This window comes from Populus trichocarpa, chromosome 4 (genome assembly GCF_000002775.5).
Source record: "Populus trichocarpa isolate Nisqually-1 chromosome 4, P.trichocarpa_v4.1, whole genome shotgun sequence".
In the NCBI taxonomy this organism is placed as follows: Eukaryota; Viridiplantae; Streptophyta; class Magnoliopsida; order Malpighiales; family Salicaceae; genus Populus; species Populus trichocarpa.
The window spans coordinates 7,489,872-7,506,730 of NC_037288.2; the positions used below are offsets into that span (position 1 = coordinate 7,489,872).

The following is a 16,859-nucleotide window of genomic DNA, read 5'->3' on the forward strand; positions in this document are numbered from 1 at the left end:
CGGGCCTTGGACCTAGCCGAGTTTAAAAATTATGGCATGGACACCACCAATGCTAGCGCGTGAAAAATATGCACCAACAGCTTTTCCAAATTTAATATTAAGAAGAAATGTTAAATTACTAAAAACCCCTCTATAACCCTGGAAATAACAAATAAATCAATGTGAAAATATCTAAACACCCCTGAATGCATAGATGCTATTTTTTCTTATCTAAGGGCAAATAAGTATTTTTCTTATTTTAAAGTTTGTGCAAAGTCAAAAAACCTCTTGGTAAGTAAGTTTAACTTTTATTGACCTTGGGGGTAGAAGAATATTTTTACTGTATAAAATAATCTAAAAGGACAATAATACCCATGTTCAATCTTTTAATGACCATTGGGTCAGTGTGAAAGACCAAAATACTCTTATATCCCAGCCTTCCAACTTTTCACTAAGGGGCACAAAGGTAAATTTATTGTATAAATCCATAATAAATTGTGTCTATTGCTATTCACCATGTGTTTTAGAGTTTTATTAAATTATAGAGTCAATGGTTGTCAAATAAATGAATTTTAAAGTGAGAAATGATTGATTATTAAGAGGAAAGAAATTAAATAGTTATTGTTAATTAATGATTATTTTTTACAGATCAATCAAGATGAGAATATATAGTAGTTAGAAAAACTCAACCCAGCTTATGACTCGATTTAAGGCCTAGCTCATGAGTTAGGTAGAACAACATAAGGGTTATAAGTTGGTTTGGTTAACTTGCGGGTCACTGGATTGACGCAAGTTTATTGGTTATTTCTTTAAAAATAAATTGTACTAGATGGTGTTGTTTTGAATATTAAAAAAAAATGATATCATTTTGAATTTTTTTAAAAAAAAATTAATCAAATTTCATTTAAATTTTAACCAGTCATTCAATTTTCAGGTTAATATATCAAGTAACTAGGGTTTATCCAAGATAACTACATGAATGGTCTAAAATAAAACTCAGGTTGGTCAAGAGCTCGGGTAACAGGTTAGCCTATCAAGCTCAAGTTAGATTCTAGAGCATCAAAATATATTCTCCATTCACACTTGATGTTTTTGCAAAAATATATTTAAACTGAAATTAATATTTTTTATATATTTTTTCAACATTAATATATCAAGATTATCTAAAAGATATCAATTCACAACACTTTTGAATATAATGTAACTATTTTACCCAACATTGCTTAAATCATGTTTTAACGTTAAAGTTATTATTGTATATCTTTATTTAACAAGTGGAAGCCCATTTCATGAAACAATTATTCTTTCTTCTTTTTGTAAATATGCGATAACGTATGAGATAGATGATAATTATAAGATTATTAATAAAAGCTAAAACACCATTGTAGCATTTAAGTGGAAACAATATTCACTAAAACAATGTTTCGTAGTTTTGCGATTTCCACCCAAAAAAAAAAACTTAACACTAATTATATGGGATATTGAAATCTCTTTATAATATCTATTAGTTATTATTTAATTAATAAAATATAAATACATTTTTTTTCATTTTTAAAACATAAAAACAATCAAAATATTCTTGGAAGCAAAAACAATTAAAAATTAGCATGAAGGGAAATTTTTGTTTTGTCATTATTATCAGGTTAGATGAAGGTCAATTTAATTTTAGATCAAATATAAAAAATAACAAAAAATAAAATAACAGTGAAACAATCAAAATGTCCTTAAAAACAAAAAAATAAAATAAAATTGGTACCAATAAGGTTTTTTCATCTTTTCACAATGTTTTTTTTTTTAAATTATCAAGTCATTCTAGAGACAATTTGATATTTGACTATATATATATATATATATATATATATATATATATATATATATAAAGGTATAGACACGTGTGACACACTCTCTAGTGTATGGTTGACACCTATGCAATTTTGACAGCACGTGTGGCGCACATCAAATTCAAAAATACTCTTCCATCATATTGATGGAAGCACCACTATGTCCTTTTCTTGTTGGTGTTATGCGTGTCATCATAGTAGTATGGTTTGTTGCTAGTGGGCTACTTTTTTTTTTTTTTTGCTTCTTTTCTCTCTCATCCCTTGAAAATATAGCTTGACTAGTTTTTGTTTTTGGTTTTTTTTTGTTTTTAATTTCATTATTCAGTCTCAATTTGTCTCAATTTGTCATATATTTTTTCTAATTTGGTCCTCATTTTTTTAATTGATTTACTTTTCATATTTTACCCTTCAATAAAAAAATTGTTTGTATTTCTTATTTCAATTTTGATTCTCATTTTTTTTTGTCCTTTTAATAAATTGGTTTTTCTTTTCAATTACATCCTTCAATCAAAGATAAAAATGTATCTTGTATTTTAATTTTGATCCTCATTCTTTTAATTGCTATATTTTTAATCCTTTTGTATAATAATTTTTTTTTAATTTTATCCTTCAACATTTGATTGATTAAAAATTAGGTTTCATGGTTTTTCTAAATATGGTGTTTTCAGTCTAATAAAATAGGTCATATGTTTAAAAAGTTAACACAAGTTGAAATTTTTTTTTTTAAATAAAAAATAGGGCTTTATGGTTTTCATTGTTTTTTTTCTATCGGGTTATCCCGATCTTATGACTTGGATCATAAATTTGACGGGATAACTCGAGTTAACTCGATCTTAATTATCAAGGACTATGTTTGTTATGCTAACTTAGATCGACTCAGGATGATTTTTTTAGTTTCTTTATTTTACCTAATTTTGTGCTTTCATATTTAATGAACTAGGAATTGAGCTTCATCGTTTGTCTCCTTTTGAAAAAAAATATTTTTTCCTCATGTTATCATGATTATTTTTTTAATTTTATCTATCTACCATCATTATTATTTTTATCATCTAATTAAATAAAATCTACAATCCAAGTCATTTTTTTTTTAAAACACGTTTGCAACATTTAAATATTATTTTTTATATAAAAATAAAAATTAGGCCCGCCGTGTAACACGTGTCTACAGTTAACAGATTCTAAAAGGAATAAATTTAAAAGAAATTAAAACAACCATAAAGAGTGGTTGTTTCATATTCGTGCCATTTATGATCGATGATCATAATTAAAGTGCTGTGAAAGATATATAATGCCAAAACCTTAATCATGCAGAATTAAGATTTATCTCCTCCCGTGGTAATAATATACACTAGAAATCAAAACAACACAAGCATGCATGTGAAAGAGCAGCATCCGGACATGAATTTCCTAGGCACCGCTAGGCAGATGCCATATCAGGAGAAGCCAAGATATAACAAGATAATTTTATTGTTTAATAAAATCAAGTTTAGCGGAGACTATTTTATTGTTTAATAATATGATATAGAGTATTTTTTAAAATGTTTTTTAATTGAAAATATATTAAATAATATTTTTAAAAAAATTATAATTTTTTTTAATATCAAGATATTAAAACCATTGAAAAACACATAAAAAAATATCAATTTAATTTCTTTTTAAATTAAAAACAATTTAAAAAACAGGAGCTACCAAAATTACAACGAGCAAAACTATAGCTATCAAACCAAGACCAATAAACCACATAAAACTATACGCTAGAATACCAGCAGTAGCAGCAGAGAAACCATGTAGTCAAGGTTTCTTGCAGAAAAAACCAGCATAAAACTCCACTAAGAACAGCATAGGGTGGAGACCAATCAGACAATAATCGAGATAATTGAAAGAAATCAAATTAGAAACTGGAAACTTAGACAAGTGCAGCTGAATCCTCAATCCCAAAAGATCCAGGGAATACCAAAATTTGATAGAACAATCTGTTTATCCATTACTGCAATCTAATGCATTTATTGTATTCTTACGCCACATTGCGGTGTCTGGATCAAATCTCAACTCCCACGTAGGCCAGTAGTGCAAATCCTGCTTTAGTGTTTGCACTTGTGGCTTCCCATCCAGGTCAACGGTCTTTACACGCACACACTCATCAGGTCCTAGTTCCTGATACAAAAAATCATGAAACATATTTTCAGAAATTAAAACGCATGCAGCAATATAATAAAAAAACAAATGCAGCAAAATCAAGTTTGTTCTAGTTTCTTTTTTGAACAGACTTGAGAACCAGAAACCTCAATAATGTTACTGTTAAACTCTCATATTTCTGAGCTATTCTGATAAGAAAGTAATATCGATCAGAGACGGAATGCTTTCAGGCTGAAAGAACTGTAGCCATACCTTTACCACATTAGCAAAGGCATCTAAATCAGAAGTTGGTTTTCCATTGACTTGAACAATCCATTTAAGAGCACTTAGACAATATCTATCTGCAGGACTTCCGAGAGACCACCTGACAAAATTATAAGTAATTGTCATTGAAGATAAGATGTTGTAACTGGTTATCATTGAAGCGGAAATACGAGTCAACACAAAATTTCCTTCTATGCCACTCCTCAGACATTCGAGGAATTCTGGTAGGATGGCTTTTGCTGAAAGAAAGCCATGTGTCTATGATGCAATAATCTATATTTTTACAAAGTTAAGCTTAACAAATCTAACAATCAACATTTGCTTGTTCCCAGAATTACAGTTCTGAGTCTACCAGTTAATGAGCTCAGTATATAAGCAATCCGCCAACATTTTAGGCCCAAGTTGTCGGATTAAAAAGATGTCAACTAATCAACTTCTTATTGGAGGCCATGTAAATGCGTTCTTGCATTACAACAACAACTACCACTGAGCCGCAATCCCAAACTAGATGGGGTTAGCTATATGGATCTTTTTGTTCCATTTTCCCACGACCGTATAGAGCACTTTTGCACTAAAATAAAGGAAATCCCACATGTAGTTTTCATCACTGTCAGGCTGTTGTTATTCCCAAGGAGACAGGAAATTCTGAGACAAAGAAATCCTTACTTTGTCACAAATACTCCATAACCTTCATCAGGAAGAAATCCAAGAGTACGCACTGCTGGATGAGAATCCTGAACAAGACACCCACACCAACTTATCGCTCGTGTGGTGCCATTCCCATCCCTAACATCTGTTCCAACAAGAAGATCGACTTCACATCCCTGGCAAGCCACACAAAAGACATAATCAAATAAATTATTTTCTCACATTAATGACATATTAGAAGATACGTGCATTCATTTCTAGCAAGAAAATTACAATACTTCTTTCTGATCAGTTCAAACAGTCATTATACATACTTACCTGGCGAAAGACGGTTATTTTAAGCTTCCCATCACTGCCACCACACTCCTCTAATGCTTGACAAGCATTTTCTATGTCACGGAAGCAAGTAATTGACTCTTTGTTGACTGCCAACAACATGTCACTTTGTTTTAATACGTTCTCAGCTTTAGATCCAGCATAACTACCTTCTACACACAAAACTTGTCGTCTAACTGGATCTTTCTCGTCAAGTGCCTACAGTAAATAACAGTTAATAGTTGATATTCAGAATAATAAAAGGCCCTTACCCTACAAAATTTTACTGCAAAAGTATGCTAAGTTCAAGATCAGTTACCCAGCATGTGAAAGACTGGAAAATGCTCACTCTTTACAACTCAAGGTTTTAGCAGTCTGCAATCATGGTATTAATTGGAACAATCTTCTTTGGAAATGTTACTTATTTGAAAAGCACATAACCGAAAAATTACAGACTAGTATAAATTTCTGTTTACAATTACATGCTTCCAAGGCCTAAGGAATAATATGCGAATACAGCACACAAGCAAAGATAGGAGAAATAAAAATATCCAGGAAGAACGCATACTTGAATCCAATCATTGCTGAGACCGAAATTCCGGGCCTCTGAAAGCAACATGGGACAAAGTGAAACCTCCAAAGTCCTAATAAGTGGCATTCCCCTTTTGACACCATTTATGAGAAGAGATGGCCCATTTCCACCACATACAATACTGTCAACTATTTGGCTGATCATATATATTGGGATACCTCGAACAAATTGATAATCCTGTGATGTAATGCCAACAGATTTTGGTTGAAAATGGAGATTCAATAATTGTAAATGCCAGCATAACAAAGCAAACTATGAGAAGCAAATTAACCATGAAACCTGATTTGAAAAGCTCCCCCATATAGCCCGCACCTTTCCACGCTCATCACACAGCACGCCGGTGAATTCACTGCCAAAACCTGAAATACCACATAAAATAGACATTTGAAACCAATATAAACCAAGATTTGGGAAATTAAGATCTGTTCTCTTACCAGAATCAAGTTCAATCACTTCCATATTTGTTGCTCCGTACCGTGGACGATCAACTTGGTGAACATATAAGGCGAGACATGGATTTGTTACAGTAGATTTCCTAGACTGTGCTCGTAGATTTTTACTTAATCCAACAAGATACACTCTATCTCCCCTACATAGTGCAGGCTCTGTCTCAAAAAGTACAAACATAATCCTTACAGTGACCAGCTTGGAGATATATAATATCACAATTACTTGCTAAGCAAAAACATACAAACAAAAAATAGGCAAATAATGCTGAAATGAAAGGAGTTATCAAGCAAGCGTAATCAAGTAAAAGGGTCAAGGTAGATTATTTTTGGATGTGATTCTATAAGTCAGCTGGCCAGCCTGGCCTGAATTTTTTATTTGTGGATTTAAATTTGCCTCGTAACTGCTCATATGAGTCAGTGGTAAAACTAGCAATTATTTGGTGATTGTAAGATTTTCAATGTTAATTGCTTCTTTCAATAACTTAAATGAGTCAAGCTTGAGTTTTGCCTTGGAAGCAAACTCACTGAGCTATGCTCAAGTCAAAATTTTATTGAGTGGAGATGACCTTGAGTTTTTCCTAGAAAAGCTCAAAAAGCTTGAATTTTGGCTCTGCTTTTCTTTTTACCAGCTCCAGAAAAACCCTCATCCTCTGGTAAAACCCACGTCTTTCCTCCTCGTTCACTCCATGGTTTTGAAGAACCATATTTATCAGACAAAAATTTTCACTATAAAGCTAAAATGTGAAGATTCTCTTTCTGCAACTAAACAAAATAACAGTTTGGAATTTAAAGGCTAAAGAAACTCGCACTTTGTCATATAATATCACTAGAGAATAAATGCATAATTAAACGCACCTGGAAGTAGTTCAGCAGCATGAACCATTGAAGCACCATCAGCTCCAAGAGCAGAGGGGTCATAACCAACAAGAGCAAAATTGTAAACTGGATGAACAAACACAACCTGCAATGGAGTTTAGGCAGTAAATGAAAGAACCAACAATGGTTTCCAGCATCTCTACTTCTCAGAATCTTACCTCCCCAGGGATTTGAATAGGAAATGCAGCAAATGATAGAATCACATCGCATGCAGATATTTCAACTGTGTTCTTGTCAATTGCAACCAACCCCATACATTGAGAATGATGAACGATAACACCAGTCCCACAAGACGCCACTGACTTGACACCATCAAGCAAACAAGATGGTGGGACATCAACCTGAAAGTATAAAGATGTATTTACTTCATTAATGAGATAGATTTAAAAGAGAACAAAGATTGGTAGTACACTCTTAAAAAGCACTAAGACACCATGCTAATGTAAGCTCTCACAACAAACATTTATGGAGAGAAATTCTAACACATTCAACATCATTTGCAAGAAAAGCATAAAAAGAAGCATTATAACAAGGATGGAGAACCCAAAAAGTCAATACAGCAGCACCTAATATTAGATAAAAGGTGGCATATGAGCTTCATAAAAAGGTAGATTGCTAATGGCATTGTGCTCCTTTTGGGTTGAGGTCATTACTGAGACAGCTTGGTGAAAATTCCACAGAAATTAAGGTCATACTATCCATTGTAAGGTACTGAATAAAATGGCTCCCAGCTCCCTCCAACATGAACAATAAACTTATTAAAAAGAAGTGGTGGACTGAATTCTACATGTTTGAACAACAAATTAAGGGTCTATTTTCAAAAATCAGTATCAAGTTAAGCATGCTCAACATGATGATGAATATTTAAGGGACATCCAACATGATGGTTATTTGTGCAATCTAAAGAGTAAAGTTGCATGCCCCTTCAATATTCATCATCAAGTTGAACGTGGCAAAAGTTTTTTCTTCCAAGGAAAAGAAATTCATAAAGCTATATCAGGAATGAATACAGAGGTTTCAGAATAGATTACTAGAAGTCAAAGCATTTAAGTGAAAGCAGGCTGCTGATTCAAGGCGATTGTGAGTTAAAAATTGTTAGATATTACCTCGAGCGTGACAAGAGCTGGCTCTATCAAACTTTCTGCAAATGAAGCAGTTGAAGTTGCAGTTTCAATGCCATTCAACACTGTTTTTTCTGTGGTACTTGGATCCTTCAATTTAATTTCTCCAATTTCACGAGAAGAGCAGTTGGCAGCGACAATTTCCTTAGAAGAAAAATGCCCCTGTTCTTGGCACTCCTTAGTTTTAGCATCGTATTCTTCTCCAGAATGGGCTTCCTTAGAAATATGTCCATTACTGTCTTCTATCCTCGCAACACCATTTGTCAACTCCTGTTTGTTAGATTGATGCATATGTTTTGCCAGAGTAGATTCACCAGATAATGAAAAAGATTGAATTTTTGGATGTTGTTCAGCATCACTGCTACAAGATGACAGCGGCAGGAACTTAGGTTGAATAGCAGGCCTCGCTATCCATAAACCCGAACTATCATCCCGAGTGTATATCTTTGGAGCATCATACCATTCATGGCGATCAATACAGACTATCACAGACTGCAGGCATCACAACAGTAAACAAAAATCCACCAATATCCTAAACACAATCACCAGAATAAAAGGGCACAACGATGCATGAAGACACGCCGAAGCACACATGCACAGGCTTGAACACACTCACTCAAGCACATGTGCACAGACACAGAGAGATCATCCAAATTTCTATTCTAAAAATTAGAATTCTCACTTCCTCAGGCACCCAATGTTTATATTCAATTATCCATTGATTTACGCAAAGAAAAGAATAGTTGATCTGTATTGTTCAGAAATAAAGAATACACAGAAGACCAGATATCTGAAAACTTAAACAATAAAAAAAAAATGCAGTGCATAACAACATATCCACTAGGTAACATTTTCCTCAGCAGCTCATGCATTGCATACCTTCGCTCGATGACGATCATTGTGCCTTATATACTCCAATGGCACTCGAGCACCCCTTGATAGCTTAGAGAAAACCGAGATTAGTTCTTCTAGTTGTGATATCTCAACACCAGAAAACTTCTTAATGATGGCATGGCAAGGAACTCCAGATCTCTGTAGCATATACCTGCAGACCATGACAGTTATATCTCAACATCAGCAAAAAAACTTGATGATGGCATGGCAAGGAACTTGAACTGAAATCTGCATCCATATTTTTTTTTCCTCTCAATTTTTCTTCTCTTTCAGTCTCAAATCTGACAAGCAGATGTTCAGGATATATTAATCCTTGAATCCAGGGCAATTAAATTGTTTTAATCATCAAAACAAAATGAGGTACTTACATTATCAATAAAGAAAAAGCTTGCTAAGAAAAATATAGATTACATTAAACAAATGCTACATGCATTCAGATAAGGCATTTCAAGCTACTGAGGTAGAGACAACTGATTCTACATACTATATAGCCTATAGTTTTCTATCACTTCCATTCAGGTAATCAAATAAATGCAAGAGAAGCCAAATTAAAATTGTGAAAAGATCTGGATAAACTGACCCAGGTTCTGCAACATATACAAGACCACATTGGATAGAGAAGTTTCTGGCCTGTTTCACACAAAAGTTGCACATGTCAAGATGTTCACAGTAACGAGAAAACATACGCATTTACAAGCAGAATAAAAATATGAGCATCAGTTTTAAGTACTTCAAAGTAATGCTATCTGAATAAATAATTTAATCCACCCTACCTGTTGATAAGACAATGGGTGTATCACTGCACCGCTTACTTCTAAGAAATGATTAGGAGTTATTGTGTGTAAATCCTGAACCTGAAGTGAAAGATAGAAATATGACAAGTCCTCTTTTGTAAGAAGCTAAGGAAATACGGAACACAAATGATCCTGGGAGAGGAATGTGAACAAATAATAACACCAATATAGATTAAGGGGGTGTTTGGGGGTTGCAATGCAACCTACTTTTCACCAAATTTTGATTTTGTTTTTGCTTAAAATTATTTTTTAAAGTTTTTGGATCATTTTGATGTGTTGATGTCAAAAATTATTTTTTAAAAAATAAAAAAACTTTATTTTAATGCATTTCTGAGCGAAAAACAATTGCTACCACACTCATAAACACCCTAAGATATGAAACCATGAAGCAGGATACAAATACAAGATATGGCACTAATGACCAAACAACAGAAACACATAAACATGAAAGCATGTTGTTTGACACTTGAAACCCTGTCCAATCAAGATAATATGAAAGTCATACTAAAACAAGCTATTTAAAGAATTTTCTCTCATGAAATTAGAAACACCAAATAAGTTTAGATAATTATTAAGTTAGTGTTAAACTTACCGTTAAATTAACAGTCAATGATATGCCACCCCTTTCAATCTGTAACCCAATCTTTTGATCAACATTGTCATCTAGTAATGTCTCCAATTTCAAAAACCGAGTAGTTAACTACACAGAGAAATTCATCAAACAGTGTATTCAAACTCTATGCAATATGAAAATAATCAGAAGATTGTTGGTTTGAAATGAAACGTCTTCTATATTTTCCATAGAATTCCAAATTTTGACACATGTAACATAGAAAAATCGGATGATGTACCTTTAAAATCTTACAAATTAATTCACTCTGGAAGTAATGAGAACAAAAACAGAAAGGCAATTTGAAGTGCCTAACATCTCATATACTTTAATCTTCACAGCAGGTTCTTTAGAGAGAACTTTCACTGTGAAACTAATGAGAACAAATACATTTTTTTACCATTGTCTTGAGACTACTATTTACTATAGCCCCCACTATAACAAATGCAGCATTGTACTGTTAACGAGGTCTTTAGGGGAGAGAGCTCTGATACACATGCACAATCAGGTCCAGTACGAAACAGACAAAGAAAAAGGAGCCCCAAAACTAGAGCCACAATGTATATATAAGGCAAGAGGACGTCATGAAAAGAGAGAGAGAGAGAGAGAGAGAGAGAGAGAGAGGATCATTTGAAACTGGTCCTTCTATTTGCAACAGCAAGCTAGAATTCACATTCATGGGTTAAGATTGCTCATTGCAGTTAACCAAGACTCAAGAAAGTTGTGTGAATAAAGGAATAACTTACCTCCCCATCCACGGAAACAAGCATATCCCCTGGCTCTAGTTGCCCATAAGCTGGACCACCTGGCACCTATAGAAGTCCATGATCATAGAAGCAATAAAAGTAAGCAAGTGTTGCTAAAGAAATTCTTCATTGACAATTTGGAATCTGAAAGCACAAAGTATGCTCACCACAGAGTCAACAACAAGCATTCCGGTTTCACCTAGTAGAGACGCATTTCGTACCATCTAAAAAGTTAATAGCAGAATGAGAAACCTACGGATATTCCAAGCAATTACTCATGAGAAAGAAATACCTGCTCTGTTTCACTTCGAAGACCAAGTCGGCGTGTCTCATCAAATCCCTTATGGCAAAATGTTACCTGTATCATAAATCACTAAATTATGTTGAATCGAAAGGAAAAAAAAAGAGCCTTAGATAGTGTAATCATATATGAAAATAAGACAAGCAAAACATCAATATTCTTAAGAACAAGAATATGGGATTGATCCATCTCAATGGAGAATATTATTTTGAGGAAGCCATAATGGAAAACTACTTTTAAGATTATTTAGCACGCACGCTTGCGTATCAACATTTGTTAGCAAAACTTGACCATATTAGCATCTTGTCGACTTTAAAGAGTTGAGACAGAACATTGAAAAACAAAAATAAGTTGAGTACTTGAACATTTAAACTTAAAAGTTCACTATTAATTTTGTGATTCTCCTGGTTAAAAATATGCAGAAAACATATATCTCCCAATTTCCCAAGGACCACCAATCACAATAATTTTGGAAGTAATATAAACAACAGACCTGAAGTGTACCACGAGGTATGGATACTGTCTCCCATTTATTGGCACGAGCATCTTTGCACTTCTGAAGAAGTCTCAATGCCCTAACAACCTGAAATTAAGCAAACATATATATCAGTTCCCAAGAAATGTAGAATTTTGTTCAAAAGCTTATATGTTGAAAACCAAACACATGAATAATTAAGAGCCTAAGATTTCAGAGTTGAATTCACATAAGAGTTTTGTTCTTGAGTGAGACTCTACATTATTCAACTTTATATTTCCCAAGAGGATATTATTCGGAAAAATTATGCACTTTAATTTGTGTTTATAGGTGACTTGAAAAAAGAACAAACAAAAAAAAAAACACGGAGCTTGCTGTTTTATTTACTAAATTCTCGAGAGTCATCTCCATTAAATTCATATCTTGCTGCAAGAGTTGCAGTGCATTTTAGATAGCTCCTTAACCACAAAATAATAAATAGGCCCTTAAGTAATAGAATACTCACTCTCTCTAAAGGTAAATAGAAGGCTGATGAACTTGATGAACTGCTCCCAGCATTCAAGGCCACTGCCCTACCTTGCTTATCAATTACAGGGGAACCACTGGAACCAGGCTTAGTTCCAGATGCTGCCTGAAATTGAATGATACCGAACATGAAGAGCAGTCTATTAAATAACCACGAAGCCGGAGTTATTTATAGTCACAAATTCCTACTAGAAACTAAGAAGCAATTGACAATATAGAATCTCACATTCATAAGATTGTGGGCTTAGGTCCATTGTCAAAGAACCATCTTAACCTAATAGCTTAAACTATTAGGTGAGGTTCCAAGATACAATTTATATTATTTTCTAAGATACCTTATCAAGTGGGCTTTAAACTTGCACAAATTCACACTACCTTGTGCTTAATTTTTATCAAATAAATGGAGATGGTGAGATTCGAACTCGTGATCACCTGATCATCAATGCTCTAATACCATGTCAAAAACCATCTCAACTCAATAACTTAAACTGTTAGATGAAGTCCTAAGATATGATTTATATTATTGTCTAACATCCCTCATTATGAATTCAATAACAATTCGAGTAACACAAATAATTTGGCCTTCAATTGGTAGCATTAATGAATAAACTACTTACTTGCAGGTAGAAGGTATTGAAGTCATTATAACCATCTCTGCACCAAATAACAGTCACCATTAAAAGAAAGTGTATGAAGTGCTGAAGAACAGCCAAGAAAAATCTTCCATATTATCATTGACTAACAACACTACTGTGATTACTAATTCATTGCTCTCTATAGTTCAAAACTCTAGAGGGCCAAGTAACAGCCACAGTAAACCTAATGCACCATATCCATGTTTATCAAATTTTAAAATCATTACATGAAACCATAGCCCAAATCATCTGTTTCGTTCAAATTCGCAGCTATAAATGTGTTTGAATATGACCCTCTTCCATAAATATGCGGACAGTGCATTTGTAGATTGGGAGTATTGAATCTATAGCATAGTCAAGAAAAGTTAACCCCAAGATTACAGAGAAAAAGAGTTACAATGTTAGGGAGCGGGAGCAAGCCCTACTCTGCAGAAAAATGACAACTTTTGGGAGATACATATTGGCTCAAAATCGTAACTTGATAAAATGAGCAAACTCGATAACTGGGATGAAGCCATTTATGTATATATAATCCTAATGCCTATCATCCAAGAAGAGTATTGAAGAGAATAAATTTACCATACTTTTCATAAGCAGGAGCATTTCGATCCAGACGAGCAAGGATACCAGACAAAATGGAAACCTGTAAACAGAAGACTTTATCACCATAATAAAGTAGTAACAGGAAGTGATTTGCTCACCAAGAAGAAACCAACAATCTGTTGTCTCAAGGACAAAATATGTGCCAAGTTCCAACCAAAATAGCCATTGAAAATGCATATTCCCTTTCAAATTTTGCTTCCAAGTAACAAAGCAATATAAACACAACAGTAACTTCAAACGTGAAGGGGTAAATATATACCTTCTCAGAACTATCATTTCCAATAACTCTGATTTCCAGTCCAACAGAAGCAGCCTCAGGGGCAAGAGGAATCTCCTCATAGTTCAAAAATTGTATCGCACCAGGATCATAAGAAAAGAATCCAAAATCATGGACCTGATAGGAGAAAACATGAGTGCAAAAGAAATTACTACATTATATATTTCATCATTGAGTCCCAATGGATCTTGGGCCAAATAATAAAAGTAGTCCTCCCTCGTATTCCTTGTCTCATGCATGTGCATGGTTAATGCCCAATTCCCAGCTTCTACTTTTAAAATTATTTTTATATGAAAAACATATATATTTTTTAGGTATATTTTTATAGTTTTAATATGCTAATATTAAAAATAAATAAAAATAAAAAATATTATTTTAATATATTTTTAATTAAAAAGTATCAAGAATCACATTACTAAACAAACACTTAGTTACTAAGCCTACAGGTTGACTTGGAAACCACGATTTAGACTTATACTTGAATTAAATTTTAAATTGAATCGAAAAATATTAACAAGACAAAACTCGGTTAACCTGAAAAAATCCAATTTAAACTTGGTTGGATCAACATTAAAAAAATAAAAAATAAAAATAATATTGTTTTAATAAAAATAATTAATCATAATTCATTTAGCAGCAGAATGAGTGACTCCAGGGTGATGGTTGATTGGTATGCAAAGTCAAAAACTTTAATTTATTTACCAAGTTTTAAGAACTACAATTCCATTGCCGACTTGCGGAAAATAAAAAATTCTACAATAGAAGTATAAAACACTTTTAATAGACTATGATTTTTATCATCCTACGTACCAAACTATTATTTTGTGACGGAGAAAGTGTGATTATAGAAGCATAATGAACCAAATTTTATGATTAAGATTATGCAACTGAGACCTTAAATTAAAATTAATAATAATAACAAAAATAAATAAAAATAAAACTCACCGGATCTCTATATATTGGACGCAGTGGAGTTTCTTCGTTGCTTACAAATATAGCTTGGGCATTGACGGGGCCTTAAAAACCACATTCGTTAAATAAATCTTTCAAATCGATAATTCTATAGGTAAATTTTTATTTTTATTTTTATTTTACTAATGTTTACATGGCAAAAAATATGACTACTACTTAGATATATATATATATATATATATATATATATATATATATATATATATATATATATATTCATATATATTACGGGATCATGTCTTTAAGCATTACCCTTCTATCATTAGTAATTAATTACATAAATTAATATAGATCATTTAATATATTCAAATTATTAACTCAGCATCTATACAACGTAAATCAATACAAAAGAAATGTTTTTTTTTCTTTAAAAAAAAAAGAGAGATAGAATTAACATGGTTAATGGTCCTGATCACTTAATATATATTATACGAACTGTTTTTTTTTTTCAAAAACAAAAAAAAAAAACAAAAGGGTAGAAAAGTAAAATAAGAACACAAGATATTCTGATTTGGGTATGGAAAACTATTTGGTTGACATTTTCCCGCTTTCCCTATTCAGTTATCAACCAAACCAAACAGTTGATAATAATTTCAAAAATAAATAAATCATTGAAAAAAAAATAATAATAATTTAGAAGAAAAAATCATAATCACAATTTACAACAACAGCAAAAACAGAAATAGTTAAACAACATACCAGGATTGACAACATGTCGGTTAGTCAGGATAATACCGCGTTGCTTGTCAACGACGAACCCAGTGGCAGAGCCAGAGGAAGGAAGCTCAGTATCAAACGCACGACATGTCGTTGTTTGCAAAACCACCACCGCAGGGACAACCTTGTTGACGGTTTCAGCCCAATCATCGGCAAATGCTTCCTTCTCTGGTAGGAACGGCATGTCGTTTTGGAACCCCATATGATCACTCGATCGTTGGCTTTCGTTTTAAGGTTTGAAAGAAAGAAAGAAAGCTCGAACTTCGAAGTCGCTATAGTTGACTCGAGCGTTTTAAGTCATTACAGAGCAGGTAGGTCAAGCACCGGTTTTTTTACTTGACTTGAACATTTCTTTCTTTATTTTACTTTAATTATAAGACTAGTTTACTGGACCAAAAGAATTTGAATGTTAAACAATTGTCGGAATTTCTTGGCAATGTTTTTTTTTTTTTTGGAAAAATTCTCGGCAATGTTATGTAAGATGATCTCATAACTTTTTTACCTTATTTTTTATTTTGTTATTGTTTTAAATTAAACTATACCAAGTTATTTTAATCTAATTTAGTTGACATAATAAATTAAAAAATAATTTATATAATCGATAAAAATATAACTTAAAAAAATAATTAAGATCAATTTTTTTTAGTATTAAAACAGCAACCTATAAGATAGTATTATTTTTTATGCTGATAAAATAAATATTAAAAAAAACAAAATTTTCTTAAACAAAATCTCTAGTTTTTACTCGAACCTCTCGTTTTGAAACCCATAAAAAACAGAATGTCACCTCATTATATACCTTCATCAATTGCTATCTTCCTTACATAAGAACAAATCATCCCATTTCCAAAAATATTACCAAGAAAATGCAAGATTTCAAAAGTAAAACGTTTTAAATTAACACGGAAACAATTTTTACTTTCAAAATGCAAATTCAAGATTTCAAAAGTTATTTTTGGATAAGGATTCCTTTACTAAAAAAAAAAGAAATGAGAGAAGGGTTACTCAAAATCATTATTTATCTGAGTCATTGACAAAGCATCCTTAGAGATAATGATCAGTACAAGAGCGCAATATTGTGCTTAGAAA

General features: G+C 32.6%; 1 protein-coding gene across 3 annotated transcripts; it reads right to left on the reverse strand.

The window, feature by feature from the left end:
- Positions 1-3,589: 3,589 nt before the first annotated feature.
- Positions 3,590-16,082, reverse strand: LOC7487383 (protease Do-like 7). 3 transcript variants are annotated; one of them, XM_024598528.2, is made up of 24 exons: positions 15,753-16,076; positions 15,027-15,097; positions 14,064-14,198; positions 13,786-13,844; positions 13,184-13,220; positions 12,547-12,672; positions 12,060-12,149; positions 11,558-11,623; positions 11,433-11,489; positions 11,266-11,331; positions 10,502-10,609; positions 9,889-9,969; positions 9,696-9,745; positions 9,101-9,266; positions 8,207-8,713; positions 7,259-7,441; positions 7,080-7,185; positions 6,210-6,380; positions 6,055-6,134; positions 5,752-5,952; positions 5,187-5,402; positions 4,887-5,044; positions 4,209-4,320; positions 3,590-3,974 (listed from the first exon to the last, which is right to left on the reverse strand). In XM_024598528.2, the coding sequence occupies exons 1-24, from the start codon at positions 15,970-15,972 to the stop codon at positions 3,798-3,800; spliced, it is 3,243 nt and encodes a 1,080-aa protein (XP_024454296.1). In that variant the 5' UTR covers positions 15,973-16,076; the 3' UTR covers positions 3,590-3,797. The 3 variants fall into 3 exon arrangements, with proteins under 3 accessions (XP_024454296.1, XP_052308501.1, XP_024454297.1); XM_052452541.1 differs by lacking the exon at positions 9,889-9,969 and having other exon boundaries at positions 15,753-16,077; XM_024598529.2 differs by lacking the exons at positions 3,590-3,974; positions 4,209-4,320; positions 4,887-5,044 and adding an exon at positions 5,503-5,558 and having other exon boundaries at positions 5,262-5,402; positions 15,753-16,082.
- Between the last annotated feature and the right edge of the window lie 777 nt (positions 16,083-16,859).